The sequence below is a fragment of the Chlorocebus sabaeus genome, chromosome 11 (genome assembly GCF_047675955.1).
Source record: "Chlorocebus sabaeus isolate Y175 chromosome 11, mChlSab1.0.hap1, whole genome shotgun sequence".
Lineage (NCBI taxonomy): Eukaryota > Metazoa > Chordata > Mammalia > Primates > Cercopithecidae > Chlorocebus > Chlorocebus sabaeus.
Window position 1 is genome coordinate 31443226 of NC_132914.1, and position 24074 is coordinate 31467299.

Below are 24074 nucleotides of genomic sequence, written 5' to 3' on the forward strand. Positions count from 1 at the left end.
CATTTACACACTTCATTTTTTTTTGACAGCCCCTTACATTATTACATATTTTTCTGTGCATGCCTTTCTCAGCTACAATGCAAGGTACAGTTTCCAAACTACCTGGCTCTTTTTGTCATTTGAACAGGATTTGTACCAGAAAGCACAATCTATAGGCTGTCCTTTCCATTTTTCATCATAAACGAAAAGTCAAGCAGGCATGTAAACTTCAAATGTAGCCATCAAGTAAGGTGCTTTCCAGACATACATTACCTGATCAATTCCCCTTCCTTTGCACTGAAGAATGATGACTTCCAGAAGTTTAGCTGCATGACATTCTGCATCTTCTCCTGCATCTCCACACAGTACCTGCAGTAATCACAATTTAGCTCAGCAGTAAATGGCACTGCGTAGAAGTTAATCAAGTCCACATGTACAAATGTCCCACATAAATTCAGCCATAGGAACCATAGCTTTGCTTGCTGTGCAAGTTTACCTCACCAACCCAAAGAAGAATGGCCAAAATAAATTCCATCTATCATCTCATTTCTTATAAGGAGCAATAATTCACTATTTGACCTTAGATTAATAAAGTAGACTAAATAACCTAATTTTCCAGATAAATGAAGCCTCCCTTTAAAGGCACCAAAATTATAAAATGAAATCAAAACAAAACAAAATAATCTTATCAAACAATGAAACTATTTTTCTGTTCCTTTTGAATCCTGGTCCATATGAACCCATTTTTTTCATAACCACCATAATTTCATATTATATACCTTTCAATTCTCCAACATGAACTTCATAATTAGGAATATTTTTCATGGACATTGTAACCATTTATAACTATACAATATGACAGTAGGCGAATATAACAAAGTTACCAGTTTCCCTATTATTAATTCTGTATTTTCACTACTATAAACAATTTCACAATGTACATGTTCATACATAAAATGTGGAATATGACTGCCTTATAATAAGATTCTCAAAAAAGTTCCTAGAATAGAGCATGCTTCTATTAAAAATTGTTTAAGATGAAAAAGAATAGACTTAAAGAAATAAGGGTGGGCCAGAAATTTAAAATATAGACAAAAAGAGGTAACAGAGGGAAACCAAACGCATATTCATTGAAAAAAGACTTACTGAAGTATGCAACTTTTGTGTAAGTTATTTTTAAGGAAAAAAAAAGCAAAATGTTAAAAATACTAGGAAAGAGACACAAATACAGACAAAAGAAGGATTAGAAATAATACTGTAAGAACACTGTATTCTTTACATTCAAAAGCTTAGATTCGATACTTTTCTAGAAAAATAAAATTTAAGAAAAATGAATTAAGAAATTCCAGATAATTCTGACAGATTTAACATTCCCATTTAATTTCATTCTCTCCCAAAATGCTATCAAAATGACATTAAAGAGATTTTAAAGATGTACACATACAAAGAAAAGAAGTAGAGATAACAGTAATAAACATTTTGGAAGCTGGAAAATAGCTGAATCATAAGCAGATATCAGGCAAAGCCAAGAATCAGCCATATTTACATAAATTTAAAATGCTATCTCTACGACAGTATATCACAGTCTAGCTTCCAAATGTGAATGGACTCTGGAACCAGGCTGCTTAGGTTCAAACCGCAGCTCTTCCACTTATTAGCTGTGTTTTTAGAAAAGTTACTGAACCTCTTTGTTTGACTGTCCCCATCTATAAAATGGGAATAAAAGAACCTACTTCACGGGGCTGTATGATACAGAAAGAAAAATAATTACTCCCTTTTCCCAAAATTGCATTTACTTGGGGGCCTTTTGTTTTGGTTTGCCAAAAGGAAAGAAAACAAAAATGTATCTTGTAATTTTTAAAATGGGCTCTGGAGTCAGACTAGGTTCAAATCTGCCTCCAACACATAGTAGCTATGTGATTACAACTATTTCCTAACCTCAGGCACAGTGCAAGAAATTATGTCATAGTTTCCTTGTGATACAAATGTGATACCTTCCTCATGCTGTCAATAGGTTAAGTTAATATTGTAGGAAGTATTTAGAAAACGTCTGGTATATATAATAAGAATTCAAATATTAGCTAGTATTAAAACTAGTATTTCATATTCACAAAATATTAAATATATTATAACTACTTGATAAGTATAAGGAAATCATTGTATCAATTTTACTATATCTGCAAACATACAGGGAAGCTGTGAATTACTAACGGAATACACAGAACTGTTATACTTGTTTTCTTTCCCTCTTTCTCTATCAGCTACCTCTCTAACAGGGAAAACTGAAGATTGCCACGTGATTATGATTTAACAACATGGGTTATTCACAGAGGTAAATGAATCATTACAACTCACAGTTCAGCCCCTTCACTTTATACCTGAAGAAGCTTACTGACTTCCCAAAATTTCCCTGACTCTTTAGAACTAAACTAAGACCTAGACCTAAACCAGATCTACTGATTATCAGTGCAGAGCTCTTACCAGATTTTAGGTACACCCCTTCTAGTGAGGAAAAAAAAATGTGTTGTGGGGGTTGTACACTAGCTATTTTACTCCCAACTCTATGGCCAAACTTCTTGGTGTCTGGTTATCTGAGCTTTACAAAATCTGCCTGCCAGCTTTATGCAATATAATTTCAGTTTCACATTTATGTGTGTGTGTGTATACAGACATTTATTTGTTTATTTATTTATTTACCTAAAGGAGAAGAAAAACGTTACTTAGCCAAAGATCCCAAAATATAACCAATAGTGGGCCAAATCTATCTTGTGGCAAAGACAACATGGTAGACAATCATGTTTGTGTATAAGGATAACAGTAGCCATTATGTAGATTGTACAGTATAGATTCCTGTTAAATGATGCTTTTCCAACTATTATAATTTTTATCTTGTTTATGCTCAGGTTACCTACATCTAGTGGCTTCCAATATATATATTAAATTAAAAAATAAAAAAGATCATTCCATTTGTCACTGATTAACAAAATGTGTGGTTAATTTTCCTAGCACTTTTCTTTAATCAAGTAGAAAATTCATTTCCAAAAGAAAAAAACACAAAGTAAAAAGTAGATATAAAAGTGGCAAACATTCATAAGCACGACACACAATATGAAACTTTCAAATCCCAAAGATCCTTTTGAAAATACAAATGAAAGAATATATGTTGATGAAGATAATGCAGAACTAAATGTATAAGAAACAAACTGAAAAAGTATCCTGAAGCAAAACAGGCAAACATTAGTAAGAACCACTGCAACAATAGATAAGGACATGCTTACCTTCCTACACATTGTAAAAAGAATTTCTAAATGTTTTGGATTTGATAATAAGGTATCTGTATCTATTGTCACATAATTATGGAGGAGAGGCATCATGTCTGAAAAAAAATCAAAAATTCAAATGAGACTTGAGTGACAGGAATAGAAATAAATTATTCCCACTGAAATCATATTTCTGTAGCACCCACACATTAGTATCTTCCCATGCAACCACAAAAGGCTAGAAATCAAAGTAATAAGTCTGCTGTATATTTATAGATGGGGAAAATGTGAAGCAGAAAGACTAAGATGCTCATCATTTATGAAGCAATTGTGCTGAATTTTTTCCCTTTCTCCACTGCACACTCATCCCTATCTGACATATTTTATATTTTCTTGCTCATTTGTCTGAGTGATTCCCTACCTTCCCATCATCTCCATTAGAATGTAAGCTTCACAAGGGAAAAGGCTGTTTATTTTGCTCACTGCTGGATTACTGAGCTTAAAATAGGGCTTGGAATATAGTTGGTGTCCATAAGATACTTATTAAATTAACATATGGATATATGTTCTGGTCATAAACTAACTTAAGACTCCATAAGAAATACAGCCTACCTCCTCTGCTTATATACCTAGGTCTGAAAAACACTGCTACAATAGCCCCAGCTTTCATGTGACCGGGAAATAAACACATTTTCTGGTCAATATTGGAATCGTATGTGTTTTTATTTCAGGTGTCGACAGGAAGTAATATCTAGACACAGAAAAGCAAAAATTTTATATGGTCAAAGCCATACCTGTAAAGTATTCAAAGCAATCCTGCTGAAACACTTCATATAGTATACCTAGAAGCTGCCACATTTGAGGGGAAATACTGTGGCAGGTTAAACTGTATGCCAGGGAAAGAATTTCTTCATAGAATTCTGGAAGAAAATCTCTAGTTAGAATGTTAGGAAATAGCAAAAGTTAAAACAAAGACCACACACTAGAGGATTTAGACTACCTACGCACACATAGTCCTCCTCTATCCAATGTACTCATAAACTTCCTTTCTCAGTATTTGTATCTTCGGCTATGTATCTGCCACCTTCCATTTCTTACCAAGATCTGCCCCTCTGTTCAATAAGGCAAGGCAAAAATGTTTTCACTAAACTTTCTTACACTATTGAAAAAATAAAGTTGTTTCTGTTTTATTATATTTACAAAACTGTATTAGAAATAGATACAAGAAGGAATAGATTATCATTCCTCTTTCATGTCGAGGATTTAAAATGTACAAGTAATTAATAATATTCTTTGGAGAGCTTAATTACATCAGGCTAAAGTATCTACCTATCTCAAATTTATACTTTTACTAACAACTATATACCAGGCAGTATTCTGTCAATTTACAAAACCTGTAAAACATACAGTATTCTTCAAGTTAATCGAGACAATAAGACCCACTATAAAGTAGAAGAGTTCAAAGGAAATGTTCTTATACTCACGAATATCATTATTCTCAGTCAAAAGTAAATTATATCTACACGTAAAACCAGGAAACACAAACCTCAACAAAAATTTCAAATAGTTCCTACCATATCACTGAGCAAAGAAGTCTAACTTGAAAGGTTTTTCTCTTATAAAAACCAGCCTTCACCCTGGAAACTTGATTAAAGTTTCTCTAATATTACTTAAAACTTGATATTTTCAAAAGCTAGCAAAATAAAATGGAAATTACAAATATTGAGAAATAATTTACGTAAGGAAATCATTTGAAAAATAAATTATCTAAATACAGAATTTCTAAAAGTTCTAGCATGGCACTGGTATAAAAACAGACACACAGACCAATGGAACCGATTAAAAAGCCCAAAAGTACATCTACCCATTTAGGGTCAATTGATTTTCAACAAAGATGCCAAAAACACACAATGGAGACAGGACAGTCTCTTCAATAAATGGCACTGGGAAAATTGAATATCCATTTGCAAAAAATCAAATTAGACCCTCATCTTATACCATATACAAAAATCTACTTGATATTAATTAAATACTTAAGCTTTAAGACCCGACATGATAAAACTACTAGATAAAAACATAGGGGAAAAGCTTCATGGAAACTTGGAACACTGGTCTGGGGAATGATTTTTTTTTTTTTTTTTTTTTTTTTTGATATGAGGATATGATCCCAAAGCACACATAACAAAAGCAAAAACAGAAAAATAGGATTACATCAAACTAAAAGACTTTTGCATAGCAAAGAAAACAATTCACAGAATGAAGAGACAACCTCCAAAATGAGAGAAAATATTTAAAACCTATATCAAATGAAGATTTAGTATCCAAAACATATAAGGAACTCAAATCATTCAGTAGAAAGAAAATAACCCAGCTTAAAAATGGGCAAAGGAACTGAATGGATATTTCTCAAAAGATTATATAAAAACGGCCAACGTATATAAAAAAATATTTTAAATCACTAATCATGGGGGAAATGCAAATCAAAACCACAACAAGATACCACCTCATATCTACAAGGATGTCTATTATCAAAAAGACAAAAGTTAAATGCTGAAGGGGACGTAGAGAAAAAGGAAACTGTTGTATACTCTTGGTGAGAGAGTAAAAATAGCCACTGTGGACAGCAGTATGGAGGTTCCTCAAAAAATTAAAAATAGAACTACCATATGATCAAGTCATCCTAGTACTGGGTATATATCCAAAGGAATTAAAATCAGGATCTTGAAGAGATAATGTGCCCTCCTATGTTCACTGAAGCATGTTCCACAATAACTAAGATATGAAAATACTTAAGTGTCCACTGACAGATGAACAGATAAAGAAAATGTGGTATTTATACATGATAGAGTACTAGTCCACCTTAAAAAAAAGAAAATCCTGTTATTTGCAACAACAGAGATGGGACACACTATGCTAAGTGAAATAAGCCAAAACAGAACTTTCAGAAATTCTTTTATTATTAATTAAAGGCCATAGTTTACATTAAGGTTCACTCTTTGCATTGTTCATTCTAAGGGTTTTGACAAATGTATAGTGACATTTGTTCATCATCATTGTATCATACAGAGTAGTTTCACTGCCTAAAACTTCTGTGCTCTACCTATTCATCCTGCCCTCTCCCCCATCCCCAAACCCTGGCAACCACTGGTCTTTTTATTGAAAGATGTACTTTTTAAAAATACCTTGAATTGACAAATAAAAATTGTATATATGAAGTATACACCATTTTGAAATACGTATATTTTGTGGAATGACTAAATCTAGCATCCATTACTTCACATAGCTTTTCATGGTGACACCACTTAAAATCTACTCTTAGCAATTTTCAAGTATATAATACATTGTTATTAACTATGGTCACCATTTTGACCAACATCTCCCCTCCCTCCACTTCCTGCTAACTAAATTCTGTTCTTTCTATGAGTTTGGGATCTTGTGGTATCTGTCTTTCTGTGCCTGGCTTATTTCACTTAGCATAAAGTCCTCCAGGTTCACCCACATTGTCCAAATGACAGGATTTCCTTTTTAAGGCTGAATAGTATTCCACTGTTTATATCTACCATGTTGTATTCAAGTACTCTTAAAATATTATTCACATATATTAGCAGTACATGCTCAACTTTTTACTAACAGAGTGAACAATAAAAAGCCTGGAGACAACTGCCCTTAATCAGAGACATGGTTTTCCTGCATCCTTCTGAGTACTACACAGCTTGCATCTCTCTCACACCCACATGACGTGGGGCTAGCATCTTCAAAATGCTTGAATACAATGGAAGACTCACCTCCTCTACAAAATTCCCATCAGCTTGTAACATCTAACATTGGTTACTGATTCTACTCAGAAGTCAGATACTATAATAGACAACAGGACAATTAACTCATACTTTATTTGAGACAGGATCCCACTCTGTTGTCCAAGGGGAGTGCAGGGGCACAATCACAGTTCATGGCAGCCTCTACCTGCCAGGCTCATGTGATCCTCCCCACCTCAGCCTACTGAGTAGCTGGCACCACAAACACATGCCACCACACTCAGCTAACTTTCTGTAGAGACAGTGTTTCACCATGTTGCACTGGCTGGTCTTGAACTTCTGGGCTCAAGCAGTTCACCCACCTCAGCCTCCCAAACTACTAAGATGACAGGTGTGAGCCACGGTGCCCAGCCATTTCACATTTCTGATTTTAAAAAATGACTATTAAACATTTTTCGATCCCAGATTAAAGTAACCTCACCTAAACCTCATCACAGTTCATTTCTAGCAATGTACAATTTAAAATTACTGTCCTTTAAAGTTCTAAAACCAAAAATTCTTCCTTGGATGCATAATTTTTTTTATCTCTAAATGAAAATACAGATATTTAACACTAGAAAGGACATCCAAAAATTAAAGTGATTATGCTTCTCTTTCTCAAATTGTCAATCTTGTTAAATCTGAAGGGCTAAAATTATACTTTGAGTTCAAATTTTTAAAATTTTTTCAATTTATCTTTTTATTTAACCTTTGAACTTACCAATTACATGTTTCTGCAGAACAAGATCAATGATCCGTAGACAGATATTCTCTAACTGCTGCGTAATCTAAAGATAAATTTTAAATATTAAGCTTAAAATTATCATAATATATAAATTTAATAACGTGCCAAGAAAAATATCAACAGGACATTTTTCAGACAGTAACCTGACAAGTTAATTCTAAACTTCATGTGAAAAAGTAAACATGCAAGAATACTCAGAAAATTTTGAAAAATAGACTAATGGCAGAAATGGGGGTTAAATCCATAACAAACTTAACGATTTAGTTCCTTACCATGTATTTTATACCAAAATAAATTCCTAATGGATAAAATATTTCAGTGTGAAGAAATAAACCATAAAAAAAATAATAAAAACAATTCTTGTATAATCCTGAAAAGGGAAAGTGACTCAAAGCCCAGAAATAATTTTTAAAAAAATGAAATCATCTAACTAAAAAATTAAAAACTTTTGTATGGGGCATTGGGAAGTCAAAAAAATAAGTGAAATATTTTCAAATGGTATCACAAAGATCAAATTCCCCTTATATAAAATTAATTTTTAAAAATTGAAATACAATAGAAAATATGTGTTTTTTAAAATAATCTTTGCCTGTGTTTATAAAAAGATGTTCATTATAATACATGGTAAGAGTACAAATTCCAAGTGCAACATTAACAATTTTGACCTTTTAAAACTGGCAATGATCACAATTATGGGGCTGGGAAGAAAGACCCTGTTTGTATATTGATTTGTGGAGTGTAAATGGTACATACAATGAAGGACAAGTTGGCAACATCCTTCAAACTTACCAATACAAATCACGATGCAACCCAGCAATTCCACCTCAAGGGATTTACCCTTTACACATATTATGTGTGCAAAACAACACGTGAAAAGCCATTCATTCATTTCAGCAATGTTTGTGATTACTAGCAATCAAATGTCCATTTAAACAAGAGACAGTTAAATTATATCCACTAAACAGAGACTGGTGAAATAAATTTGACACATCATACAAGGGAATATTAAGCAACTATTAAAAATATATAACTCTATTGACATGGAAGGATCACCAAGATATATTAAGTAAAAAATAGCAAATAAAAACTGTGTATAGCATGCTAGCATTTTCATAAAAGAAAAATATACACGTTCACTTTTTGCTTATATATATGTTAACAGAAAAGTCTCTAGAAGGGCACAAAAACCTGGTTTAAAAAAAAAAAAGGAAAAACATAGCTACTTCAGAGAGGAGAATTAGATAGCTGGGGAGTTGAGTGAGAAGGTAAAATTTCAATGAATTTTCTTTTCACATCTTTTTAATTTTTCAACATATGTTTGTATCAAATATTTTAAAATAAGTTAAAATCCATGACGGGTTACATTTTCATGTAAACGTCCTATTTCAACTGTCAAGTATATTCTAATATTCAACTTAAACCACTGTCTTAAGGTTCAAATGATCCAAAATTTCCCAGTTTAAAAAAACTGTCAATAAAGCTAAAACCATTAAACAAAAATGCATATGCTTAAGCACCTATTTTAGATTCACAATTTTGTGTTTCATACATACACTATTTGTCAGTGTTTCATAAATGTGCTTTTTCCTTTTAAGGATATATTTTTTTCAAAGTTTGCTTTTAATAAGTTAAAGCGCAAAATCTTGGTCAGGAGACCAAGATGCCAGTTGGTTTTGCCTGTAATTATTCATGGCCTTGGTAAAGCCATTTAGCTGAAGGCTTCAGGTTTTTTTTTTTTGTCTTTAGGTAAGGATGCTGTATTAGTGTGTCTCAATTTTCACCCATGCCTCTCTTGATAATTACAATAAGTTCACATGTCCCTTTAATATTATTTGGAATTCAAAATAAATTTAATATCAAGAGAAAAAATAAAAACAAAATGATGCTGTTTTGTTTTTAAACTATCCCTGCAGCTCATTCTTCCATGCCCCACACACACTTGTGAAAACTGGACGAGGTTATTTCTAAGGTTTCTTCAAATTTAAAATACAAGTTCTAAGTATAAGACAAAAGAACGATCCTTTAAATTTACTTGTAATTTTGTAATTTAATTTGGAACATCTCACTGTTACCAAGAGGACCACCTAGTTTCAATACAGAAGGGCGCAAAAATAAAATAATGAAAATGAAAATAAAAATTAAGCCCTTTAGGCATATAAAGACTAGTCTAGAAGAGCATCAAGCCATTTTTAAGAACCAAGTCAGCCAGGCACAGTGGCTCATGCCTATAATCCCAGCACCTTGAGAAGCCAAAGCAGGCATATCACTTGAGGTCAGCAGTTCCAGGCCTGCCAGGCCAACATGGTGAAACCCCTTCTCCACTAACAATACAAAAATTAGCCTGGGGGGTAGCAGGCAGCTACTCGGGAGGCTGAGGCAGGAGAATCACTTGAACCGGGAGGCTGAGGTTGAAGTGAGCTGAGATCATGCCACTGTACTCCGGCCTGGGCAACAGAGCAAGACTTGTCTCAAACAAATAAACAAACAAAAACCAAGTCATCTTCCATTGGCACGTGATAAACACAGGATAAACCAACAGCTACATGGTTTAACAATGCTATTTAAAGCAGTGGTAGCAGCCAAGCATGGCAGCTCACGCCTATAATCCCAGCAGTTTGGGAGGCTGGAGCAGGTGGATCACCTGAGGTCAGGAGTTCAAGACCAGCCTGGCCAACATGGTGAAACCACATCTCTACTGAAAATATAAAAAGTAGCTGGGTGTGATGGTGCACACCTGTAGTCCCAGCTATTCGGGAGGCTGAGGCAGGAGAATTGCTTGAACCTGGAAGGTGGAAGTTGCAGTGAGCCAAGATCATGTCACTGCACGCCAGCCTGGGTGACAGTGAGACTGTCTCAAATAAATAAATAAATAAATAAATAAATACAGTAGTACTAGCACCTGCTTCCTAAGTGTTCACCTTATAAAACAATAATTGCCATCAGTGCCAAACAAGTCAACTTGCGCTCACGGAAGCAATGAACAAAAATCTAATTTGAGTTAAGGAGAGGCCATGGGATACTTGGGAAGAAGCCGTAGGTTTTAAATGGGGATACACTGATACATGATCAAAATGATCTGACCACAAACCCAAATGTACAACTTACTAGCTCTGGGACCATGAGCAAGTTTCTTAAATCCACCTGAACTTTGTTTCTGCTTCTGCAAAACAGACTACCATTACCTGTGCTATCTATGTCATGGTGGCATTAGTAAGATCATATCAGCTGATGGATGTGAAAGCACTAGATAAATAACTGTATAAAGCCTTATCCCAATAACATTCTGGAATTCAGTTGAGTATGCTTTCAGCTCTTTCACTTATTCCTTTCCATTTTTACAGTACTTGTTATATCAGAATTCTGTTCCATCACCTAACACTTGCCACTGTGATTGGACTGCTGTCTGTCACTCTCTACCAAGAATTCTAGATTGTTGGTTCCCAGAAAGCTGGGCTCATTTCTTTTTTTTTTTTTTTTTTTTTTGAGACAGAGTCTCGCTCTGTCGCCCAGGCTGGAGTACAGTGGCGCTATCTCGGCTCACTGCAAGCTCCGCCTCCCGGGTTCACGCCATTCTCCTGCCTCAGCCTCCCCAGCAGCTGGGACTACAGGCGCCCGCCACTGCGCCCGGCTAATTTTTTTCTATTTTTTAGTAGAGACGGGGTTTCACCATGGTCTCGATCTTCTGACCTTGTGATCCGCCCGCCTCGGCCTCCCAAAGTGCTGGGATTACAGGCGTGAGCCACCGCGCCCGGCCGCTGGGCTCATTTCTTATTCAATTTGGTATTCCCCAAGAACCTAGCCTGGTACATAGCAGATATGCTTAACTGAACTCAAATTAATATAAAGGGATACACTATATACTTTATAATATTTACATTTATAATATTACAAATATTACAATATAATATTATAATGTTAGTCATTTAAATGTTTCTTTAAAACGTGAGGGCAATTTTTAAAGGCTAGCAAGATAACTAAGTAGCAGTTTAAAAGTGGAGACTTCAAAATTCATGCCCACTGATCACATAAATTTCAGTTAAATGCCACTATTGTATCATAAACCACAAAGAAATCTCACCTCTTTATGATCTTCTACAACTGTTAAGATAGTATCAATGGTATGTAAAATTCCCATAGCCATTACTGTTTTGTCTTCGACTTCTTCATATTCATCACTTTGAAGAACTTTGCCAAATATCTCAGCCTATGAAAATAACATTAAAATATTCCATTAGTACTGTTATGTTCCCCCTTTATAAAAGCAAAATGGCAGTGTCACACATCTAAAGTCTACATTGCTCAAACTTTGAAGTCTGCACTTTGCTGACTGAATCATCTCTCTTCTTAAAATAACAGAACCTGTCATGTTTTAAGTATAGCTATTTACATTAGCTATTATATCCAGAGAGCTAATATTTAACTTCTAGTTGTCACTAAGCAAGTAAAATCACAATCAAGGACAAGTGAAATCAAGTAATACTAAAAAGAAAAATGCAATAGAAGATTGAGAAGTCAAGGAATCACTTAGAAAATGAAACAAAAAAAACAGACATAGAAAACAGGAGGAAAAGTTTTAAAAAGAATTAGAGACACAGTCCAGATGTAATTCTCCACATCAGGAAATACAGAACAGAAAAAAAAACAGTAACGAGAAATTTATCAAAAAAGTAAAGCAATAAATTGCCCCAAACTGAAGGAAATGAACTTCCTCATTCAAAGCTCAGAAATTAAAAATTTAGAAGGCACATCATAAAATTCCAGAATATTCTAGATGAAAGAAATTATCCTAATTATTATTAAAGTCTAATTAACTATAGAAATATCAGAATAATTTTTTTATCAATATTTCAGTTACAGTCATGCATCGCTTAACATGGATATATTTTGAGAAATGTGTCGTTAGGCAATTTCATCCTTGCTTGAACATCATTGAGTGTACTTAGGCAAATCTAGATGGCATAGCCTACTGCTCCATGGCCACAAACCTGTACAGTTTGTTATTGTAGTGAATACTCAGGCAATCATGACACAATGGAATATCTGTATCTAAACATAGAAAAGGTACAGTAAAACTACAGCATTATAATCTTATGAGTGTACCATCATATATGCAATCTGTCATTGACTGAAATGTTGTTATGCAGCACATGACTGTACAAATAGAACTGAACTCCATATTTTGGAGTTTATTTAGATTACTCAAGGTTTCTAAACCAAATTAACATAAAACTGCCCAGTCTTACCAAGTGTTGGGTCATATCAACAGCAATTGAGGCTACCTCTTGACTGTATTCACATATCATCTTCTGGATGACATTAGTAACATCATCATTTTCTGTCTCTCTAACAATGTGCAACAGTTCCTGCATAATAGGCCTCACGTGTGGCTTCATATATTCCTTAGCTAATTCAATAAAACAAACAAAAGTAATAAAAATTACCATGTCCAGATGATAAAAGGAATTAATTTGGTCACAAGGTCAAGTGACCCAGGGTAATACCTAAATTAGGTTCTAGATACACACTTGCTCTGTGGTAAGTTACAAAGCTGTACCAAAATAATGTTCACCAATATATCAATTCCCCAAGAGTAATATAAGGATAAGAAGTTCTGTACAGAAGAGAACTGTCCTGTGCAGAAACTATCCCAAAATACTAATAGTCCCCACTGAGAAATTCTAATTATACATACACTTGGTCATCAGAATGACTTGGAAAACATGAATCAGTTCTCAGGACAAGTTATAAAAAAAATCATGTACTTGAAGACTATCCAGAACACTGATGGGGCCCCTTCCCTGCCCCAGGCCATCTCTACCACCCTCCTTTGCCATGTATACAATATCCAATCCTCCCACTGAAACACTGTTGAATAGAGGCAAACTAGGTTCATGTTCTTTGTAAAGCTGAACTTACTTTCAAAGGTTTATTTGAACTTTCATCAGAACACTCTGAACAAATGAGACTCTGTTATCACTCATGAGAAATACTACTTGCTACTTTCAAAACTAGGGGAATCAGAATCCTAGAGGTGAAAGGAATCGTGAAGTCATCCAGTCCAACTCCCCTAAACTTAAATATGTGGAAACCTGAGCCTTGACAGATCACGCACCTTGCCCAGGTTTCCATGGCAAGTTAGTAGCAAAATCAAAACTGGGCCCAGGTCTCTTTACACCCAGCCTATCCTAGCGCCCCACAATGATTAACATGTTTCCTAATCTAAAATTTTGAAAACTACAGTCAATAGCAACACCTAAAAAGGACAAGAATAAACTACAAAATTCTGAGAGGGCAAAACCTCAGAATTCCAAACCCTGAACCCTCAGACATGGAGATGCATCCTCATTAGGGAAGAAAGTAAATGAAATTATTTGAGAAAACATCTGAAAGGTATTTTGGCTTTACCTTGTATCTGGTTAGAAATTAAGGACTGAAGAGCAAGGGCAGCTTCAACTTTGACAGGCATCTCTTTATCTTCAATCAGGCTCTTCTTCGCTAATTCAACTGCATTTCTTAGATTGAGCTCATTATGGAACTTCAAAGAACTAAATGCATGAAGTACCCAGCAAGACTGTATTATTAAAAAAGGTAAGTAGGGAGCTATTAGGATTATAGCATTCTGTAATAATGTCACAGATATAAGAACTTAGAAACATATCATCAATTCTATGAAGAAATGTTTGCTTTTGGGGTAATATAGTAGCCTTAGTTTCTAATTTCTACATCCCCCTTTTTACAAGTAAGGCATTTTCATTACTTCTAAATTACCCATATGCAATAATGTTTTTCATGGGAAAGAGAAAAATAAGCCAAATATGTCTTTGAAAAAAATATATTTATGCTTTTAATAAATATTATAACTCATAACTAATTTATTATATGTAAAAGCAACTCTAAACCAGTATCTGAAATTCATTTGTCACACTTAGGTAAAACATTATTCTCCCTTACACTAACTGGTTTAGCAAACTTCCTTTTTTTCAGTCACCATAGGTACCAAAAATTTTAAACCTGGTATAGATGATCACATTTTAACTATTAGACCACAGAATGATTATTATATTTTACTCTCTGTGTGCATCAAACACAATCAACAGAAATTAATTTTAGTTACTAAAGACTTTTAGCAAGAGAATCACAATTCATACAACTTCTCAAAGGTAGGAGCCCAACTGTAAAAATGCTCATGGGCTCTCAGCGTCCCTACTCCACATTTGTCCAGATATCTCGCTAGTAACTATTATTTTATAAAATGCTTACTAGCATACAAGGCATTGTTAATATATGTTGTTTTAAGCAAGACATTTTTTGTGCTGATATATTTATAAAGAGAAATACTAGGCTCTTGAATAAAAGTCCTGTTTCTATTTCTCCATAAAATACATTGATTCTAAAAGAATATACACATAGAGCACAATTTCACATGCATTATTAATCTCTCCATTTTACTAAGGCAAATCTACCTAATATACTGAAAATCAAATTCAAGTTCTTAGCTAATCCAGAATTTCACGTCATTTTATACACAAAATAAATCCATTTGTGAATTTAAATTGTATGACTGCTATAAAATCACCTTTCTCATTGCATGTTTTACATATGCAACAAGTGAGGCTAGGGTGACAAATGAAATAAAACCAGCAGGAAATAAAATCCATAAATCTTTTCCTTTTTTTTTTGAGATAGGATCTCACTGTCGCCCAGGCCGGAGTGCAGTGGCACAATCTCGGCTCACCACAACGTCTGCCTCCCGGGTTCAAGCAATTCTCCTGGCTCAGCCTCCCTAGTAGCTGGGATTACAGGTACCCGCCACGAAGTCCAGCTAATTTTGTGTATTTTTGTAGAGATAGGGTTTCACCATGTTGGCCAGGCTGGTCTCAAACTCCCCATCTCAAGAGATCCGCCCGCCTCAGCCTCCCAAAGTGCTGGGATTACAGGCATGAGCCACTGCGTCCGGCCCATAAATGTTTTTCTTTAATAGTCTGTCCTTTATTCAGCTGATGTGACCATAGGCAGACATTCTAATTGACTCTATTTCATCTCAATATGTGATAAAAGGTCAATTTATCCAAAAACATTTATTTGAATAATTATCTTATGAAGATTCAAGATACATAACAGAAATATGAGAAACTTATTTAACAGAAATATGAAACACTTACTCTAGCTCGAAGATATCCCAGGTTAGACAATAATAATGGAAATACATGATTTTGTAGAAACAACTCCATTTGGTCCTTGAATAAACTCTTCTATTAGGAAACAAATTTCAACTTATCAGTTTCTTTTTCGTATGTAAGAATCACTTCCTAATCCAGTATGTTTACTACGACTTGCATTTAATGTACTTCTACTTATAATTTTGTGAAATTATTTGACCTATATGTTGCATGTTTTAAAACAAGACAAATATTACCTTAGATCAGTTTGATATTGATTTTGTAGAAATAAGATATTTTGTATCCCCTTCACATAGCAACGGTTTCATACTGAAAATATTAGTCAAATTTTCTTTTTAATTAAAGAAATAGATGACAGAAAGGAGGATATTTGTCAACTCAATTATCCAGAAGTAGTCACCAGCTTTAAATTAACCATAACTTTCATATTCTCTCATTTGCCTGTGCTTTACAATGTTATTAAGTAAATTAAATTTTGATTATCTTAACCTTCAGTAAAATCTCAGCTAGGGAACCAATCACATGCAGGGCTCCATCTTTCTTCCTAGGGTCAAAGTTCGGGTCTGTTAGGATTTGATAACAGAATGCCATCATTTTTGGCAACACCTAAAGAAATAGAAGAATCCATTTTAGTCTACATGAACTTTGTCTTACTATAGTATTAACTGTGACGCACAAATTTTTAAAAATAAAGCTATTTTATTATGTTCTATCAAGCAACTATAAGCTCAATAAGAAAAGTACAATTCATTAAGAAAACAAAATAACCATGATACCCTTTCCCCTCACCAGGACAGAAAAAAAAAAAAAAATTCTTAAGGTAACAAGTTATAATGAATAACAACATAATTTCTCAAATACCAGGGATATACTAGAGTATCAAATCAACACAGGCCACTTTTGTTTTGGATTTAAAAAGAAAAATGAAATACCTCTTTTCTTTTCTTTGCAGCAGTATATAGGAGAGTCTGGGCTGCTGTGGTGGGAGAAGCATAGTCTTCAAAAATATCTGAGATTTTAAAAGGTTAAAACTGTGTTAGCAAAAATATAATTACTTATTCTAGATTTTAAACCTGACTGGCTGCTATTTCAAACCAAAAATATAAAACCATCCACATATGACACTGGTTGACAGCACTAAAAAGCTAAGGATATACAGTGGCACCACAACATTGTTGTCTCCTGCACAAAACAATGTTCCTCAAACTCTACAGGTTGTCCTTTCAAACTATTATATTGAAGAAAACAATGCATTTGCACATATGTTTCACTGAGAACAGAAAAAGTGCTTTACCTCTATCAAAAAACAACAAAAATGTACTCAGTTCTTACTATGTGCCAGGCACTATTCTAGACCCTGGGATACAAAGATCAAACAAAAAGGTTCTCATGGAGCTTACGTTGTGAGACAAAGAAAGAGAGTGTACATATATACACACATAATAAGTCAGGTTAAGAACAAATGCAAAACAGGATAAAAAGACAGAGTGACAGAGCATGGGGTGCTAGTTTAAATAAGGTGTTAGGGAAAGCCTCTCCAACTCTGTTAAGGTAACGTTTAAGCAGAAATTGAATGAAATGAGGGAGAAAGCAATCCATGGAAGAAGCACTCCAAGCAGGGGAAACAGCAAGTATAAAAGCCTTGAGGGACTGCTAGGACCATGCCTGGCTCTGTCGATACGTAGGTTCCCCAGGTCATCAATGGATATTTGTTTAATACACACCTATCTAAAACTTAACATATCACTTAATACCATGAACATTTTCACAAATTTCAGAAGAGGCAGTTTTACATAATAAACTGAAATCTTGAAAGGTATCTGATATGTCCTTGTTTAAATATAAAAGATAAAATCAAATCTAAGTCTACCTCAAAATATAAAATACAAACATAATAAGAACATTTTTGGAGTACTGTACTTACTCTGTGCCAGGCCATATGCTACAGTTTTAGAAGCATCTAGTATTCTATGCTAAGCAGTCAGTTCATGTGTATTATCCCATTTAATCCTCCCAGAACTATTATCATTACCCATTTGACAGCTGAAATCACTGAATTTTAGAGAGGTTAAATAACCTGTCCACAGTCACACAACAGGTAAGTGACTAAACCAGCATTCACACCCACGCTATCTTAACATCAAAGCCTGAGCTCTTGTTTTTACCAAATCAAAAAACATTATTGGGGGAAATGGGGAGATGTTGGTTAAAGAGTAGATAAAAAGAAACTAAAACATTATTATTAATCAGTCAATACATTTAGATAGGAATGCTTTGTTTCACATAAATAATTCCAAGTGACAAACATATAAAAAGAAAATACAGTAATTGTTCTTCCCTATGGTTACCCAAAAGTAAAATACACATATCAAATCAAAGCCACTGCATTCCAGTCTACAGAAAGAAAAATTAAAGAAAACTCACTTCAGCTAGTCAGTCTTGAGTTACCCATATCCGCTTTTAAACAATAAAATGTAAATTCCCACTGTTAATCAACAGACATGGAGTTCTTATTTTCTAAAAACTGGGATATTAATACCTATCTTATCAGATATGAAGAATACATAAAATCATGGTAACTTTCTGAAAGCTAAACAAATACTCTGTACATCACAAAAACACATAGGTATTATAAAAGAAGTAAACACTAAAAGAATGCTTTGCAAGGCAGGAGGATCACTTGAGCCAGGAGTTTGAAACCAGCCAGGGAAATATAAGGAGACCCTGTCTCTGCAAAAAATAATTAGCCAGGTGTGGTGGCACACACCTGTGGCCCCACCTACTTGGAGGCTGAGGTGGGAGGATCACTAGAGCCTGGGAGGTTAAGGCTGTAGCGAGCTCCGATTGTACCAGTGCACTACAGCCTAATCAACAGAGCAAGACCCTGTCTCAAAAAAAAAAAAAAGAAAGAGAGAGAGAGAGAAGAATGGTTGGCTAATCACTCAAAACTAACTAGAAAAACAAAGGCACAAGAATAGGGAAATAAGTTACACATATGAATAATGATTTTCAAAAGAAAAAGAACAAAGAAATCAAGTAGATGATAAATGTTTCTCATTCATTTGCTTTTCTTATACTTTGTCTCCAACAGAAAACGGGGTCCTCACTTACTGAATCAAATAATATAAACACAAAGTTCTGCAAAAACACAGCCCAAAAAACTGGCATCTGTACCAGTAGGTTTAGCTTATATAGCTAGACACACCTGGCTCAACTAAGGGGAAAGCACTTTCAGCACGCAGTGCTAGATTTAGCAATCATTTGTTTCAAAATTTATTGAAGGCATACTGGAGGCCAAGCACTAGTGGAGGAATGCAGAGGTGTAGAAGAGATAGAAAATGCAAAATAAAGCAAATAAATAAGATAAAATTCCTGTCCTCAGCTTCTAAGTTGTGGGAGATAGGTATGCAAATTAATATTTTGCTATGTTAAGTGCTTGAGTGTTCCATGAAGCAATTAATATAAACTGGGAATAAAAGGGAATAAATCAGGCCACCTACACAATTCAACAGTTTCCACGAAGATCCAAGTTAAAAGGACACCCAAAGAACTGGGCCATACACAGTGGGGCCCCCATATGAAATTTCTTTCCCTTGTGGAACACTTAGTCTCTCAGATAAGCAAGCAAACCAAATTGGGGTACCCCTAAAATATGCAGAAATCCAAAGTATTTCCAAAGTATTTACAACCCAATCTATAAATGAGTCTCCCAAAAGGCGCAAAAAGGGATAATCCCTGCAGATCAGCATCACAACAGCGTAAGTAACAGAGGGCTCCATGGGAACTTCAGCACCCGTAAGAGAGATGAATGAGGTGGCTTTTCATCCCCCACATCCGACAATCTCAAGTTCTCTAGTTCAACAAAATAACATCAAACTCCCAAAGTTTCAGATTTTATCATGCAAAGCAGAACGTGGGAGATTTAACAAAGTAATAAAATTCGCTTAAAAATATAAATTTAGTTATACTACTTTACATATGCAGGAACTGATGAGAAATAAAACCATCTCAATTACCAAATTTCATCCTTATATACTCATATGGATCTTCTTGCCACAGCTCTTCATCCTCATCTTTATAGCACATCACAGAAAAAATCACATCTTCAGAGATATTCTAAAATGAGAAAAAGAAAAAAGTAACAAATGTGTATAGGCTATTCAAGTTAGAGGAATACTAATAATGTATTTGTTGACAGCCTTTATGATGTTAGTTTTCCAAACTCTGTGTGTGTAAAATGTCACGTCAAGGTTATATTTACTATTACGGTTCTTATTTTGAAATTTTTTTAATATTTCCATTTTGGTCCTAAATGTCCATGTATTAACAATATTAAAGGGCCAGGCATGGTGGCTCATGTCTGTAATCCTACCTCTTTGGAAGCCCAAGGGCAGAAGGATCGCTTGAGGCCAGGAGTTCAAGACCAGCCTGGGTACTGTAGCGAGACCCCATCTCCAAAAATATATATATATAAATGTAGCCAAGCATGGTGGCGTGCATCTTGGAGGGTCTCTTGAGCCCAGGAGCTCCAGGCTGCAGTGAGCCATGATCATGCCACTGCAGTCCAGCCTGTGCAACAGAGTGAGACTCTAGCTCAAAAAAAAAAAAAAATTAAATTTTCTTTACTTCTATTTCAACAAAAAAACTAATTTCCTACTCTACAAATGTAGGTTTTAGTTAGAGAAAAGTCATATTTATTAGCCTCTCTGTGCACTGCTACTAATGCTCTATTAAGCCCTTTTATGCTAACAATTTATATAAAAACAGGATCATCTCTTATCACTTAATCCAAATTAAATAATTCTAAGAGAAAAAATTCAGCCTAAGGATCAGCATTTTCTTATTCCTACTTTACAGCTATATAAAAATAAAGCCAAAGGTAAGAAGTAGAGAAGAAATGCTATCACAACTCACCCTTACTTTACAGGAACACAGCAAATGAAATCAGTATCTTTATTAATTGCAAAGAAATTATCACTATTTGATCAAAGTGATTAGGCAAATAGTTATTAAGATGTCTACATAAAACAAAGAAAAGATATCTGTTGGTAAGACGGGTAATAACACTAAAATTCTATCCTGGACAGTAAACAGCAAAGTGAAAGATTTTTCTTTTCACATGTCATTTATAAAATTTAAGAATTTACAGTTTGGGAGACGGTAGGTATTCAGTTCCTAACATTCTTGAATTATCCAGTTATTTGTATACAAATAAGTATTTATTTATTCGTGGCCTATAATTTTCCATTCTCATTTGTTCTTTAGCTAAATAACAATGCTGAATTCTACCTTTAGGCAAACAATTGATATAGAAACAATGATGCTATTGAAACTTAACAATCCAAGAAAAGAAATAAAAACCTTGCTCATACCTACAAAATAAAAACAGTCACATATCAGTCTTCAATTCCTGCAAAATAACACTACCTTAGTAGAGCCCTGGTAAGTTTTCAAAATGCTTTCACACAAAATACCTCATTTGATCCTAGCAACTTTTAGATAAGGACAGAAAACCACTATCTGCCTTAACAGAGGAGAAAATAAGGCTTAATGAGATTAAGCAAGATCAAGTGAATCCAGGTCTCCCAACTCGTAAAACTTGAAGGCTTCACTTTTCTCAAATGCTTAAATTTCTAAGCCCTTTATATCTGACATAGGACTTCACTCATTAGAAATTATTAATGGCAAAATGTATATATAAAATGTAAAATATAGGAGTAGTAATACTAACTTTGTCTAGAAAACCTAATTTAACCAGAGAATAATTTTGGAGAGCTGCTCTCTGACACTAACCTGTATGTGTGGCTTCATCTGCTTCCAGGTTATAGAATGAACCACCCCTTGGTTGAGATAGTTGAATGCTTGCTGGAGAACACGGGGAGCTACGTATTCTTTCTGTCTATATTGATCTAAAATTTTTAGTAGCACCTATAAGAAAATAGAAAATATAGAAGAACATAAACAATTTTAAGGTTAAAAGGGGGAGGTGGCATTTTTGGCATGACCTCAAATTCAAAATCCATAGAGAGAAAAATTAACAGATTTGGGAGAAAAATCAATGTTTTGTAAGAAAGCTCAGATAAACAGTTTTAATTATTAGACAGATCTATGTTATATTGAACTCAACAGTGTCTCATTTTAAGTTCCAGGCAAAGTCTAAATTTCTATTGCACTGCTAGCTCTTCAAAACAAGTTAAAACTCCTGTTTAAAAAATTACAATAACAGATCTGACTAAATAAACATTGAAAACTTCCATATAACAAGACACAGCACAAAGATGTTTCATTATCTGATAAAGACTCCTTCAAATTGGAAGAGAAAAGTTGTTCAAAAAATAGTTTTGGCACAACTGATTAGCCCTCTGAAAAAATTTAAATTAACTTCCTAAACTTCATACCGAAATAAACCTCAGATGGGGAAATATTTTAACAATGACAAAAAACGATAGCACAGGATTCCTTAAAGAAAACGTGGGAGAATTTTCTTTTATAATCTCAGATCACAGAAGGTCTTTGTAAACACAACACAACTGAGAAGTTATTTTTTAAAAACTGATTTAAAAAATTATTTAGAAGGAAAGAACCACACCAAAGCAGCTCTGACTGGCTCAAGGACCTTTAGTCAACTTTCTTCACTACAGAAAGTTGCCTTCCAATTCCTGGTCTCCAGAGCTCTTCACCATATCAAGCTTATAAGTGAGTTGCTGAATAAATAAAAAGCATTCTTTCAAAATAGGTACAGAATTTATAAATTCAGAATATGGATTTTATTCAAGTTTCCTAAAACTCAGGTTTACCAAATTTATCAGAAGTCCTATCATCATGTAGAAACCCTTTCTGTGATGCAAGCTAGAAATGGATGATACTGAACATGATTCTTTCTAATACAAATGTGGCTCATACAAAGTAGGGGTGATGGGAGATGGGAAATGGGAGATTATCTCCCCACACAACAGTGGGGGAGAGAAGAGTCCCTGATAAGAAAACTATTTTTAAGTATCAGGAATATATACCTTAAATAATCATGGTACCAAGAGTTTGTAACACGGATATAATGGCATTTTTATATGTGTGTATACATGTATACACACACATACATGTTTATGACACTGAAAAAAAATCGACTCACCACTCTTCAAGTGGAAATTAACTTTAAGATACTTTAAGGAGTTTAACAGTAGTGGACAGCAGTGGAAGGGGCAGAAGACAGCTGACCAGTTTCCTGATTGTCCTGGTTTTATTCACTAATTTTCCCTATAGATTGTCTCACCAGCGAACAAAATAACTTGTGAGAAATTCAACTATATAACTACAGCCTTCCTGAATTGTTGCACTGTACTTTTTAGAAAGCATTTTACTAGGCAAAATGATAATCCATAAAAGGGAGTACTCCATCTCAAGACGACAGGTTTTAAGTACTTAACACTATAATGCTGACAATAAAGAGCTATTTTTTAAAAAAAACCTCTAGAGCCGGGCACGGTGATTCACGCATGTAATACCAGCACTTTGGGAATCCAAGTTGGGTGGATCACTTGAGATGAGGAGTTCAAGATCAGCCTGGCCAACATGGTAAAACTCCACCTCTACCCAAAAATATAAAAAATTAGCCAGGTGTGGTGGTGTGTGCCTTTAATCCCAGCTACTTGGGAGGCTGAGGCAGGAGAATCGCTTGAACCCAGGAGGCAGAAGTTGCAGTGAGCTGAGATTGTGCCACTGCACTCCAGCCTGGGCGACAGAGCAAGACTCCATCTCAAAAAAAAAAAAATCTAGAAACACCCTCTATGTCATTAAAGCTTTTTCCTATGTCTAATTAGTCTTTGCTTCCTCAATCTGGTTCTGACACAGCCAGTGGTCAATAATTAATAAATTTTATTGAAACATAAACAAAAATATGATTTAAATGGTAACACTGATCAACCAGTCTTCGTCCACCACTTGTCCTTTGTAGCTTTTAAAACTTTTAAACATTGTATCAACTTGGATTGTTTCAGGAACTAATTTTCACTATACAGGATGGTTCCCAAACTTCCATAGAAATGTTTAAGTTCTCAGCTAAGAATCTTGATGTCTAATAAGCTCAACTACTCTTCCTATACCAATTCATATCATATGT

At 34.5% G+C, this 24074-nt stretch overlaps 1 protein-coding gene across 1 annotated transcript in view; it reads right to left on the bottom strand.

Moving 5' to 3' along the window:
• The window catches only part of IPO8 (importin 8), a 67173-nt gene that overhangs the window by 20173 nt on the left and 22926 nt on the right, over positions 1-24074 (bottom strand). The window contains exons 9-20 of the mRNA XM_007968089.3: positions 21752-21886; positions 19975-20074; positions 16891-16967; positions 16448-16564; positions 15941-16030; positions 14184-14349; positions 13022-13182; positions 11857-11982; positions 7755-7821; positions 4034-4159; positions 3258-3355; positions 253-348 (exon numbers count right to left, since the gene is read on the bottom strand). Coding sequence (XP_007966280.3) covers positions 253-348; positions 3258-3355; positions 4034-4159; positions 7755-7821; positions 11857-11982; positions 13022-13182; positions 14184-14349; positions 15941-16030; positions 16448-16564; positions 16891-16967; positions 19975-20074; positions 21752-21886 — 1359 coding nt within the window. The remainder of the gene's footprint in view (positions 1-252; positions 349-3257; positions 3356-4033; positions 4160-7754; positions 7822-11856; positions 11983-13021; positions 13183-14183; positions 14350-15940; positions 16031-16447; positions 16565-16890; positions 16968-19974; positions 20075-21751; positions 21887-24074) is intronic.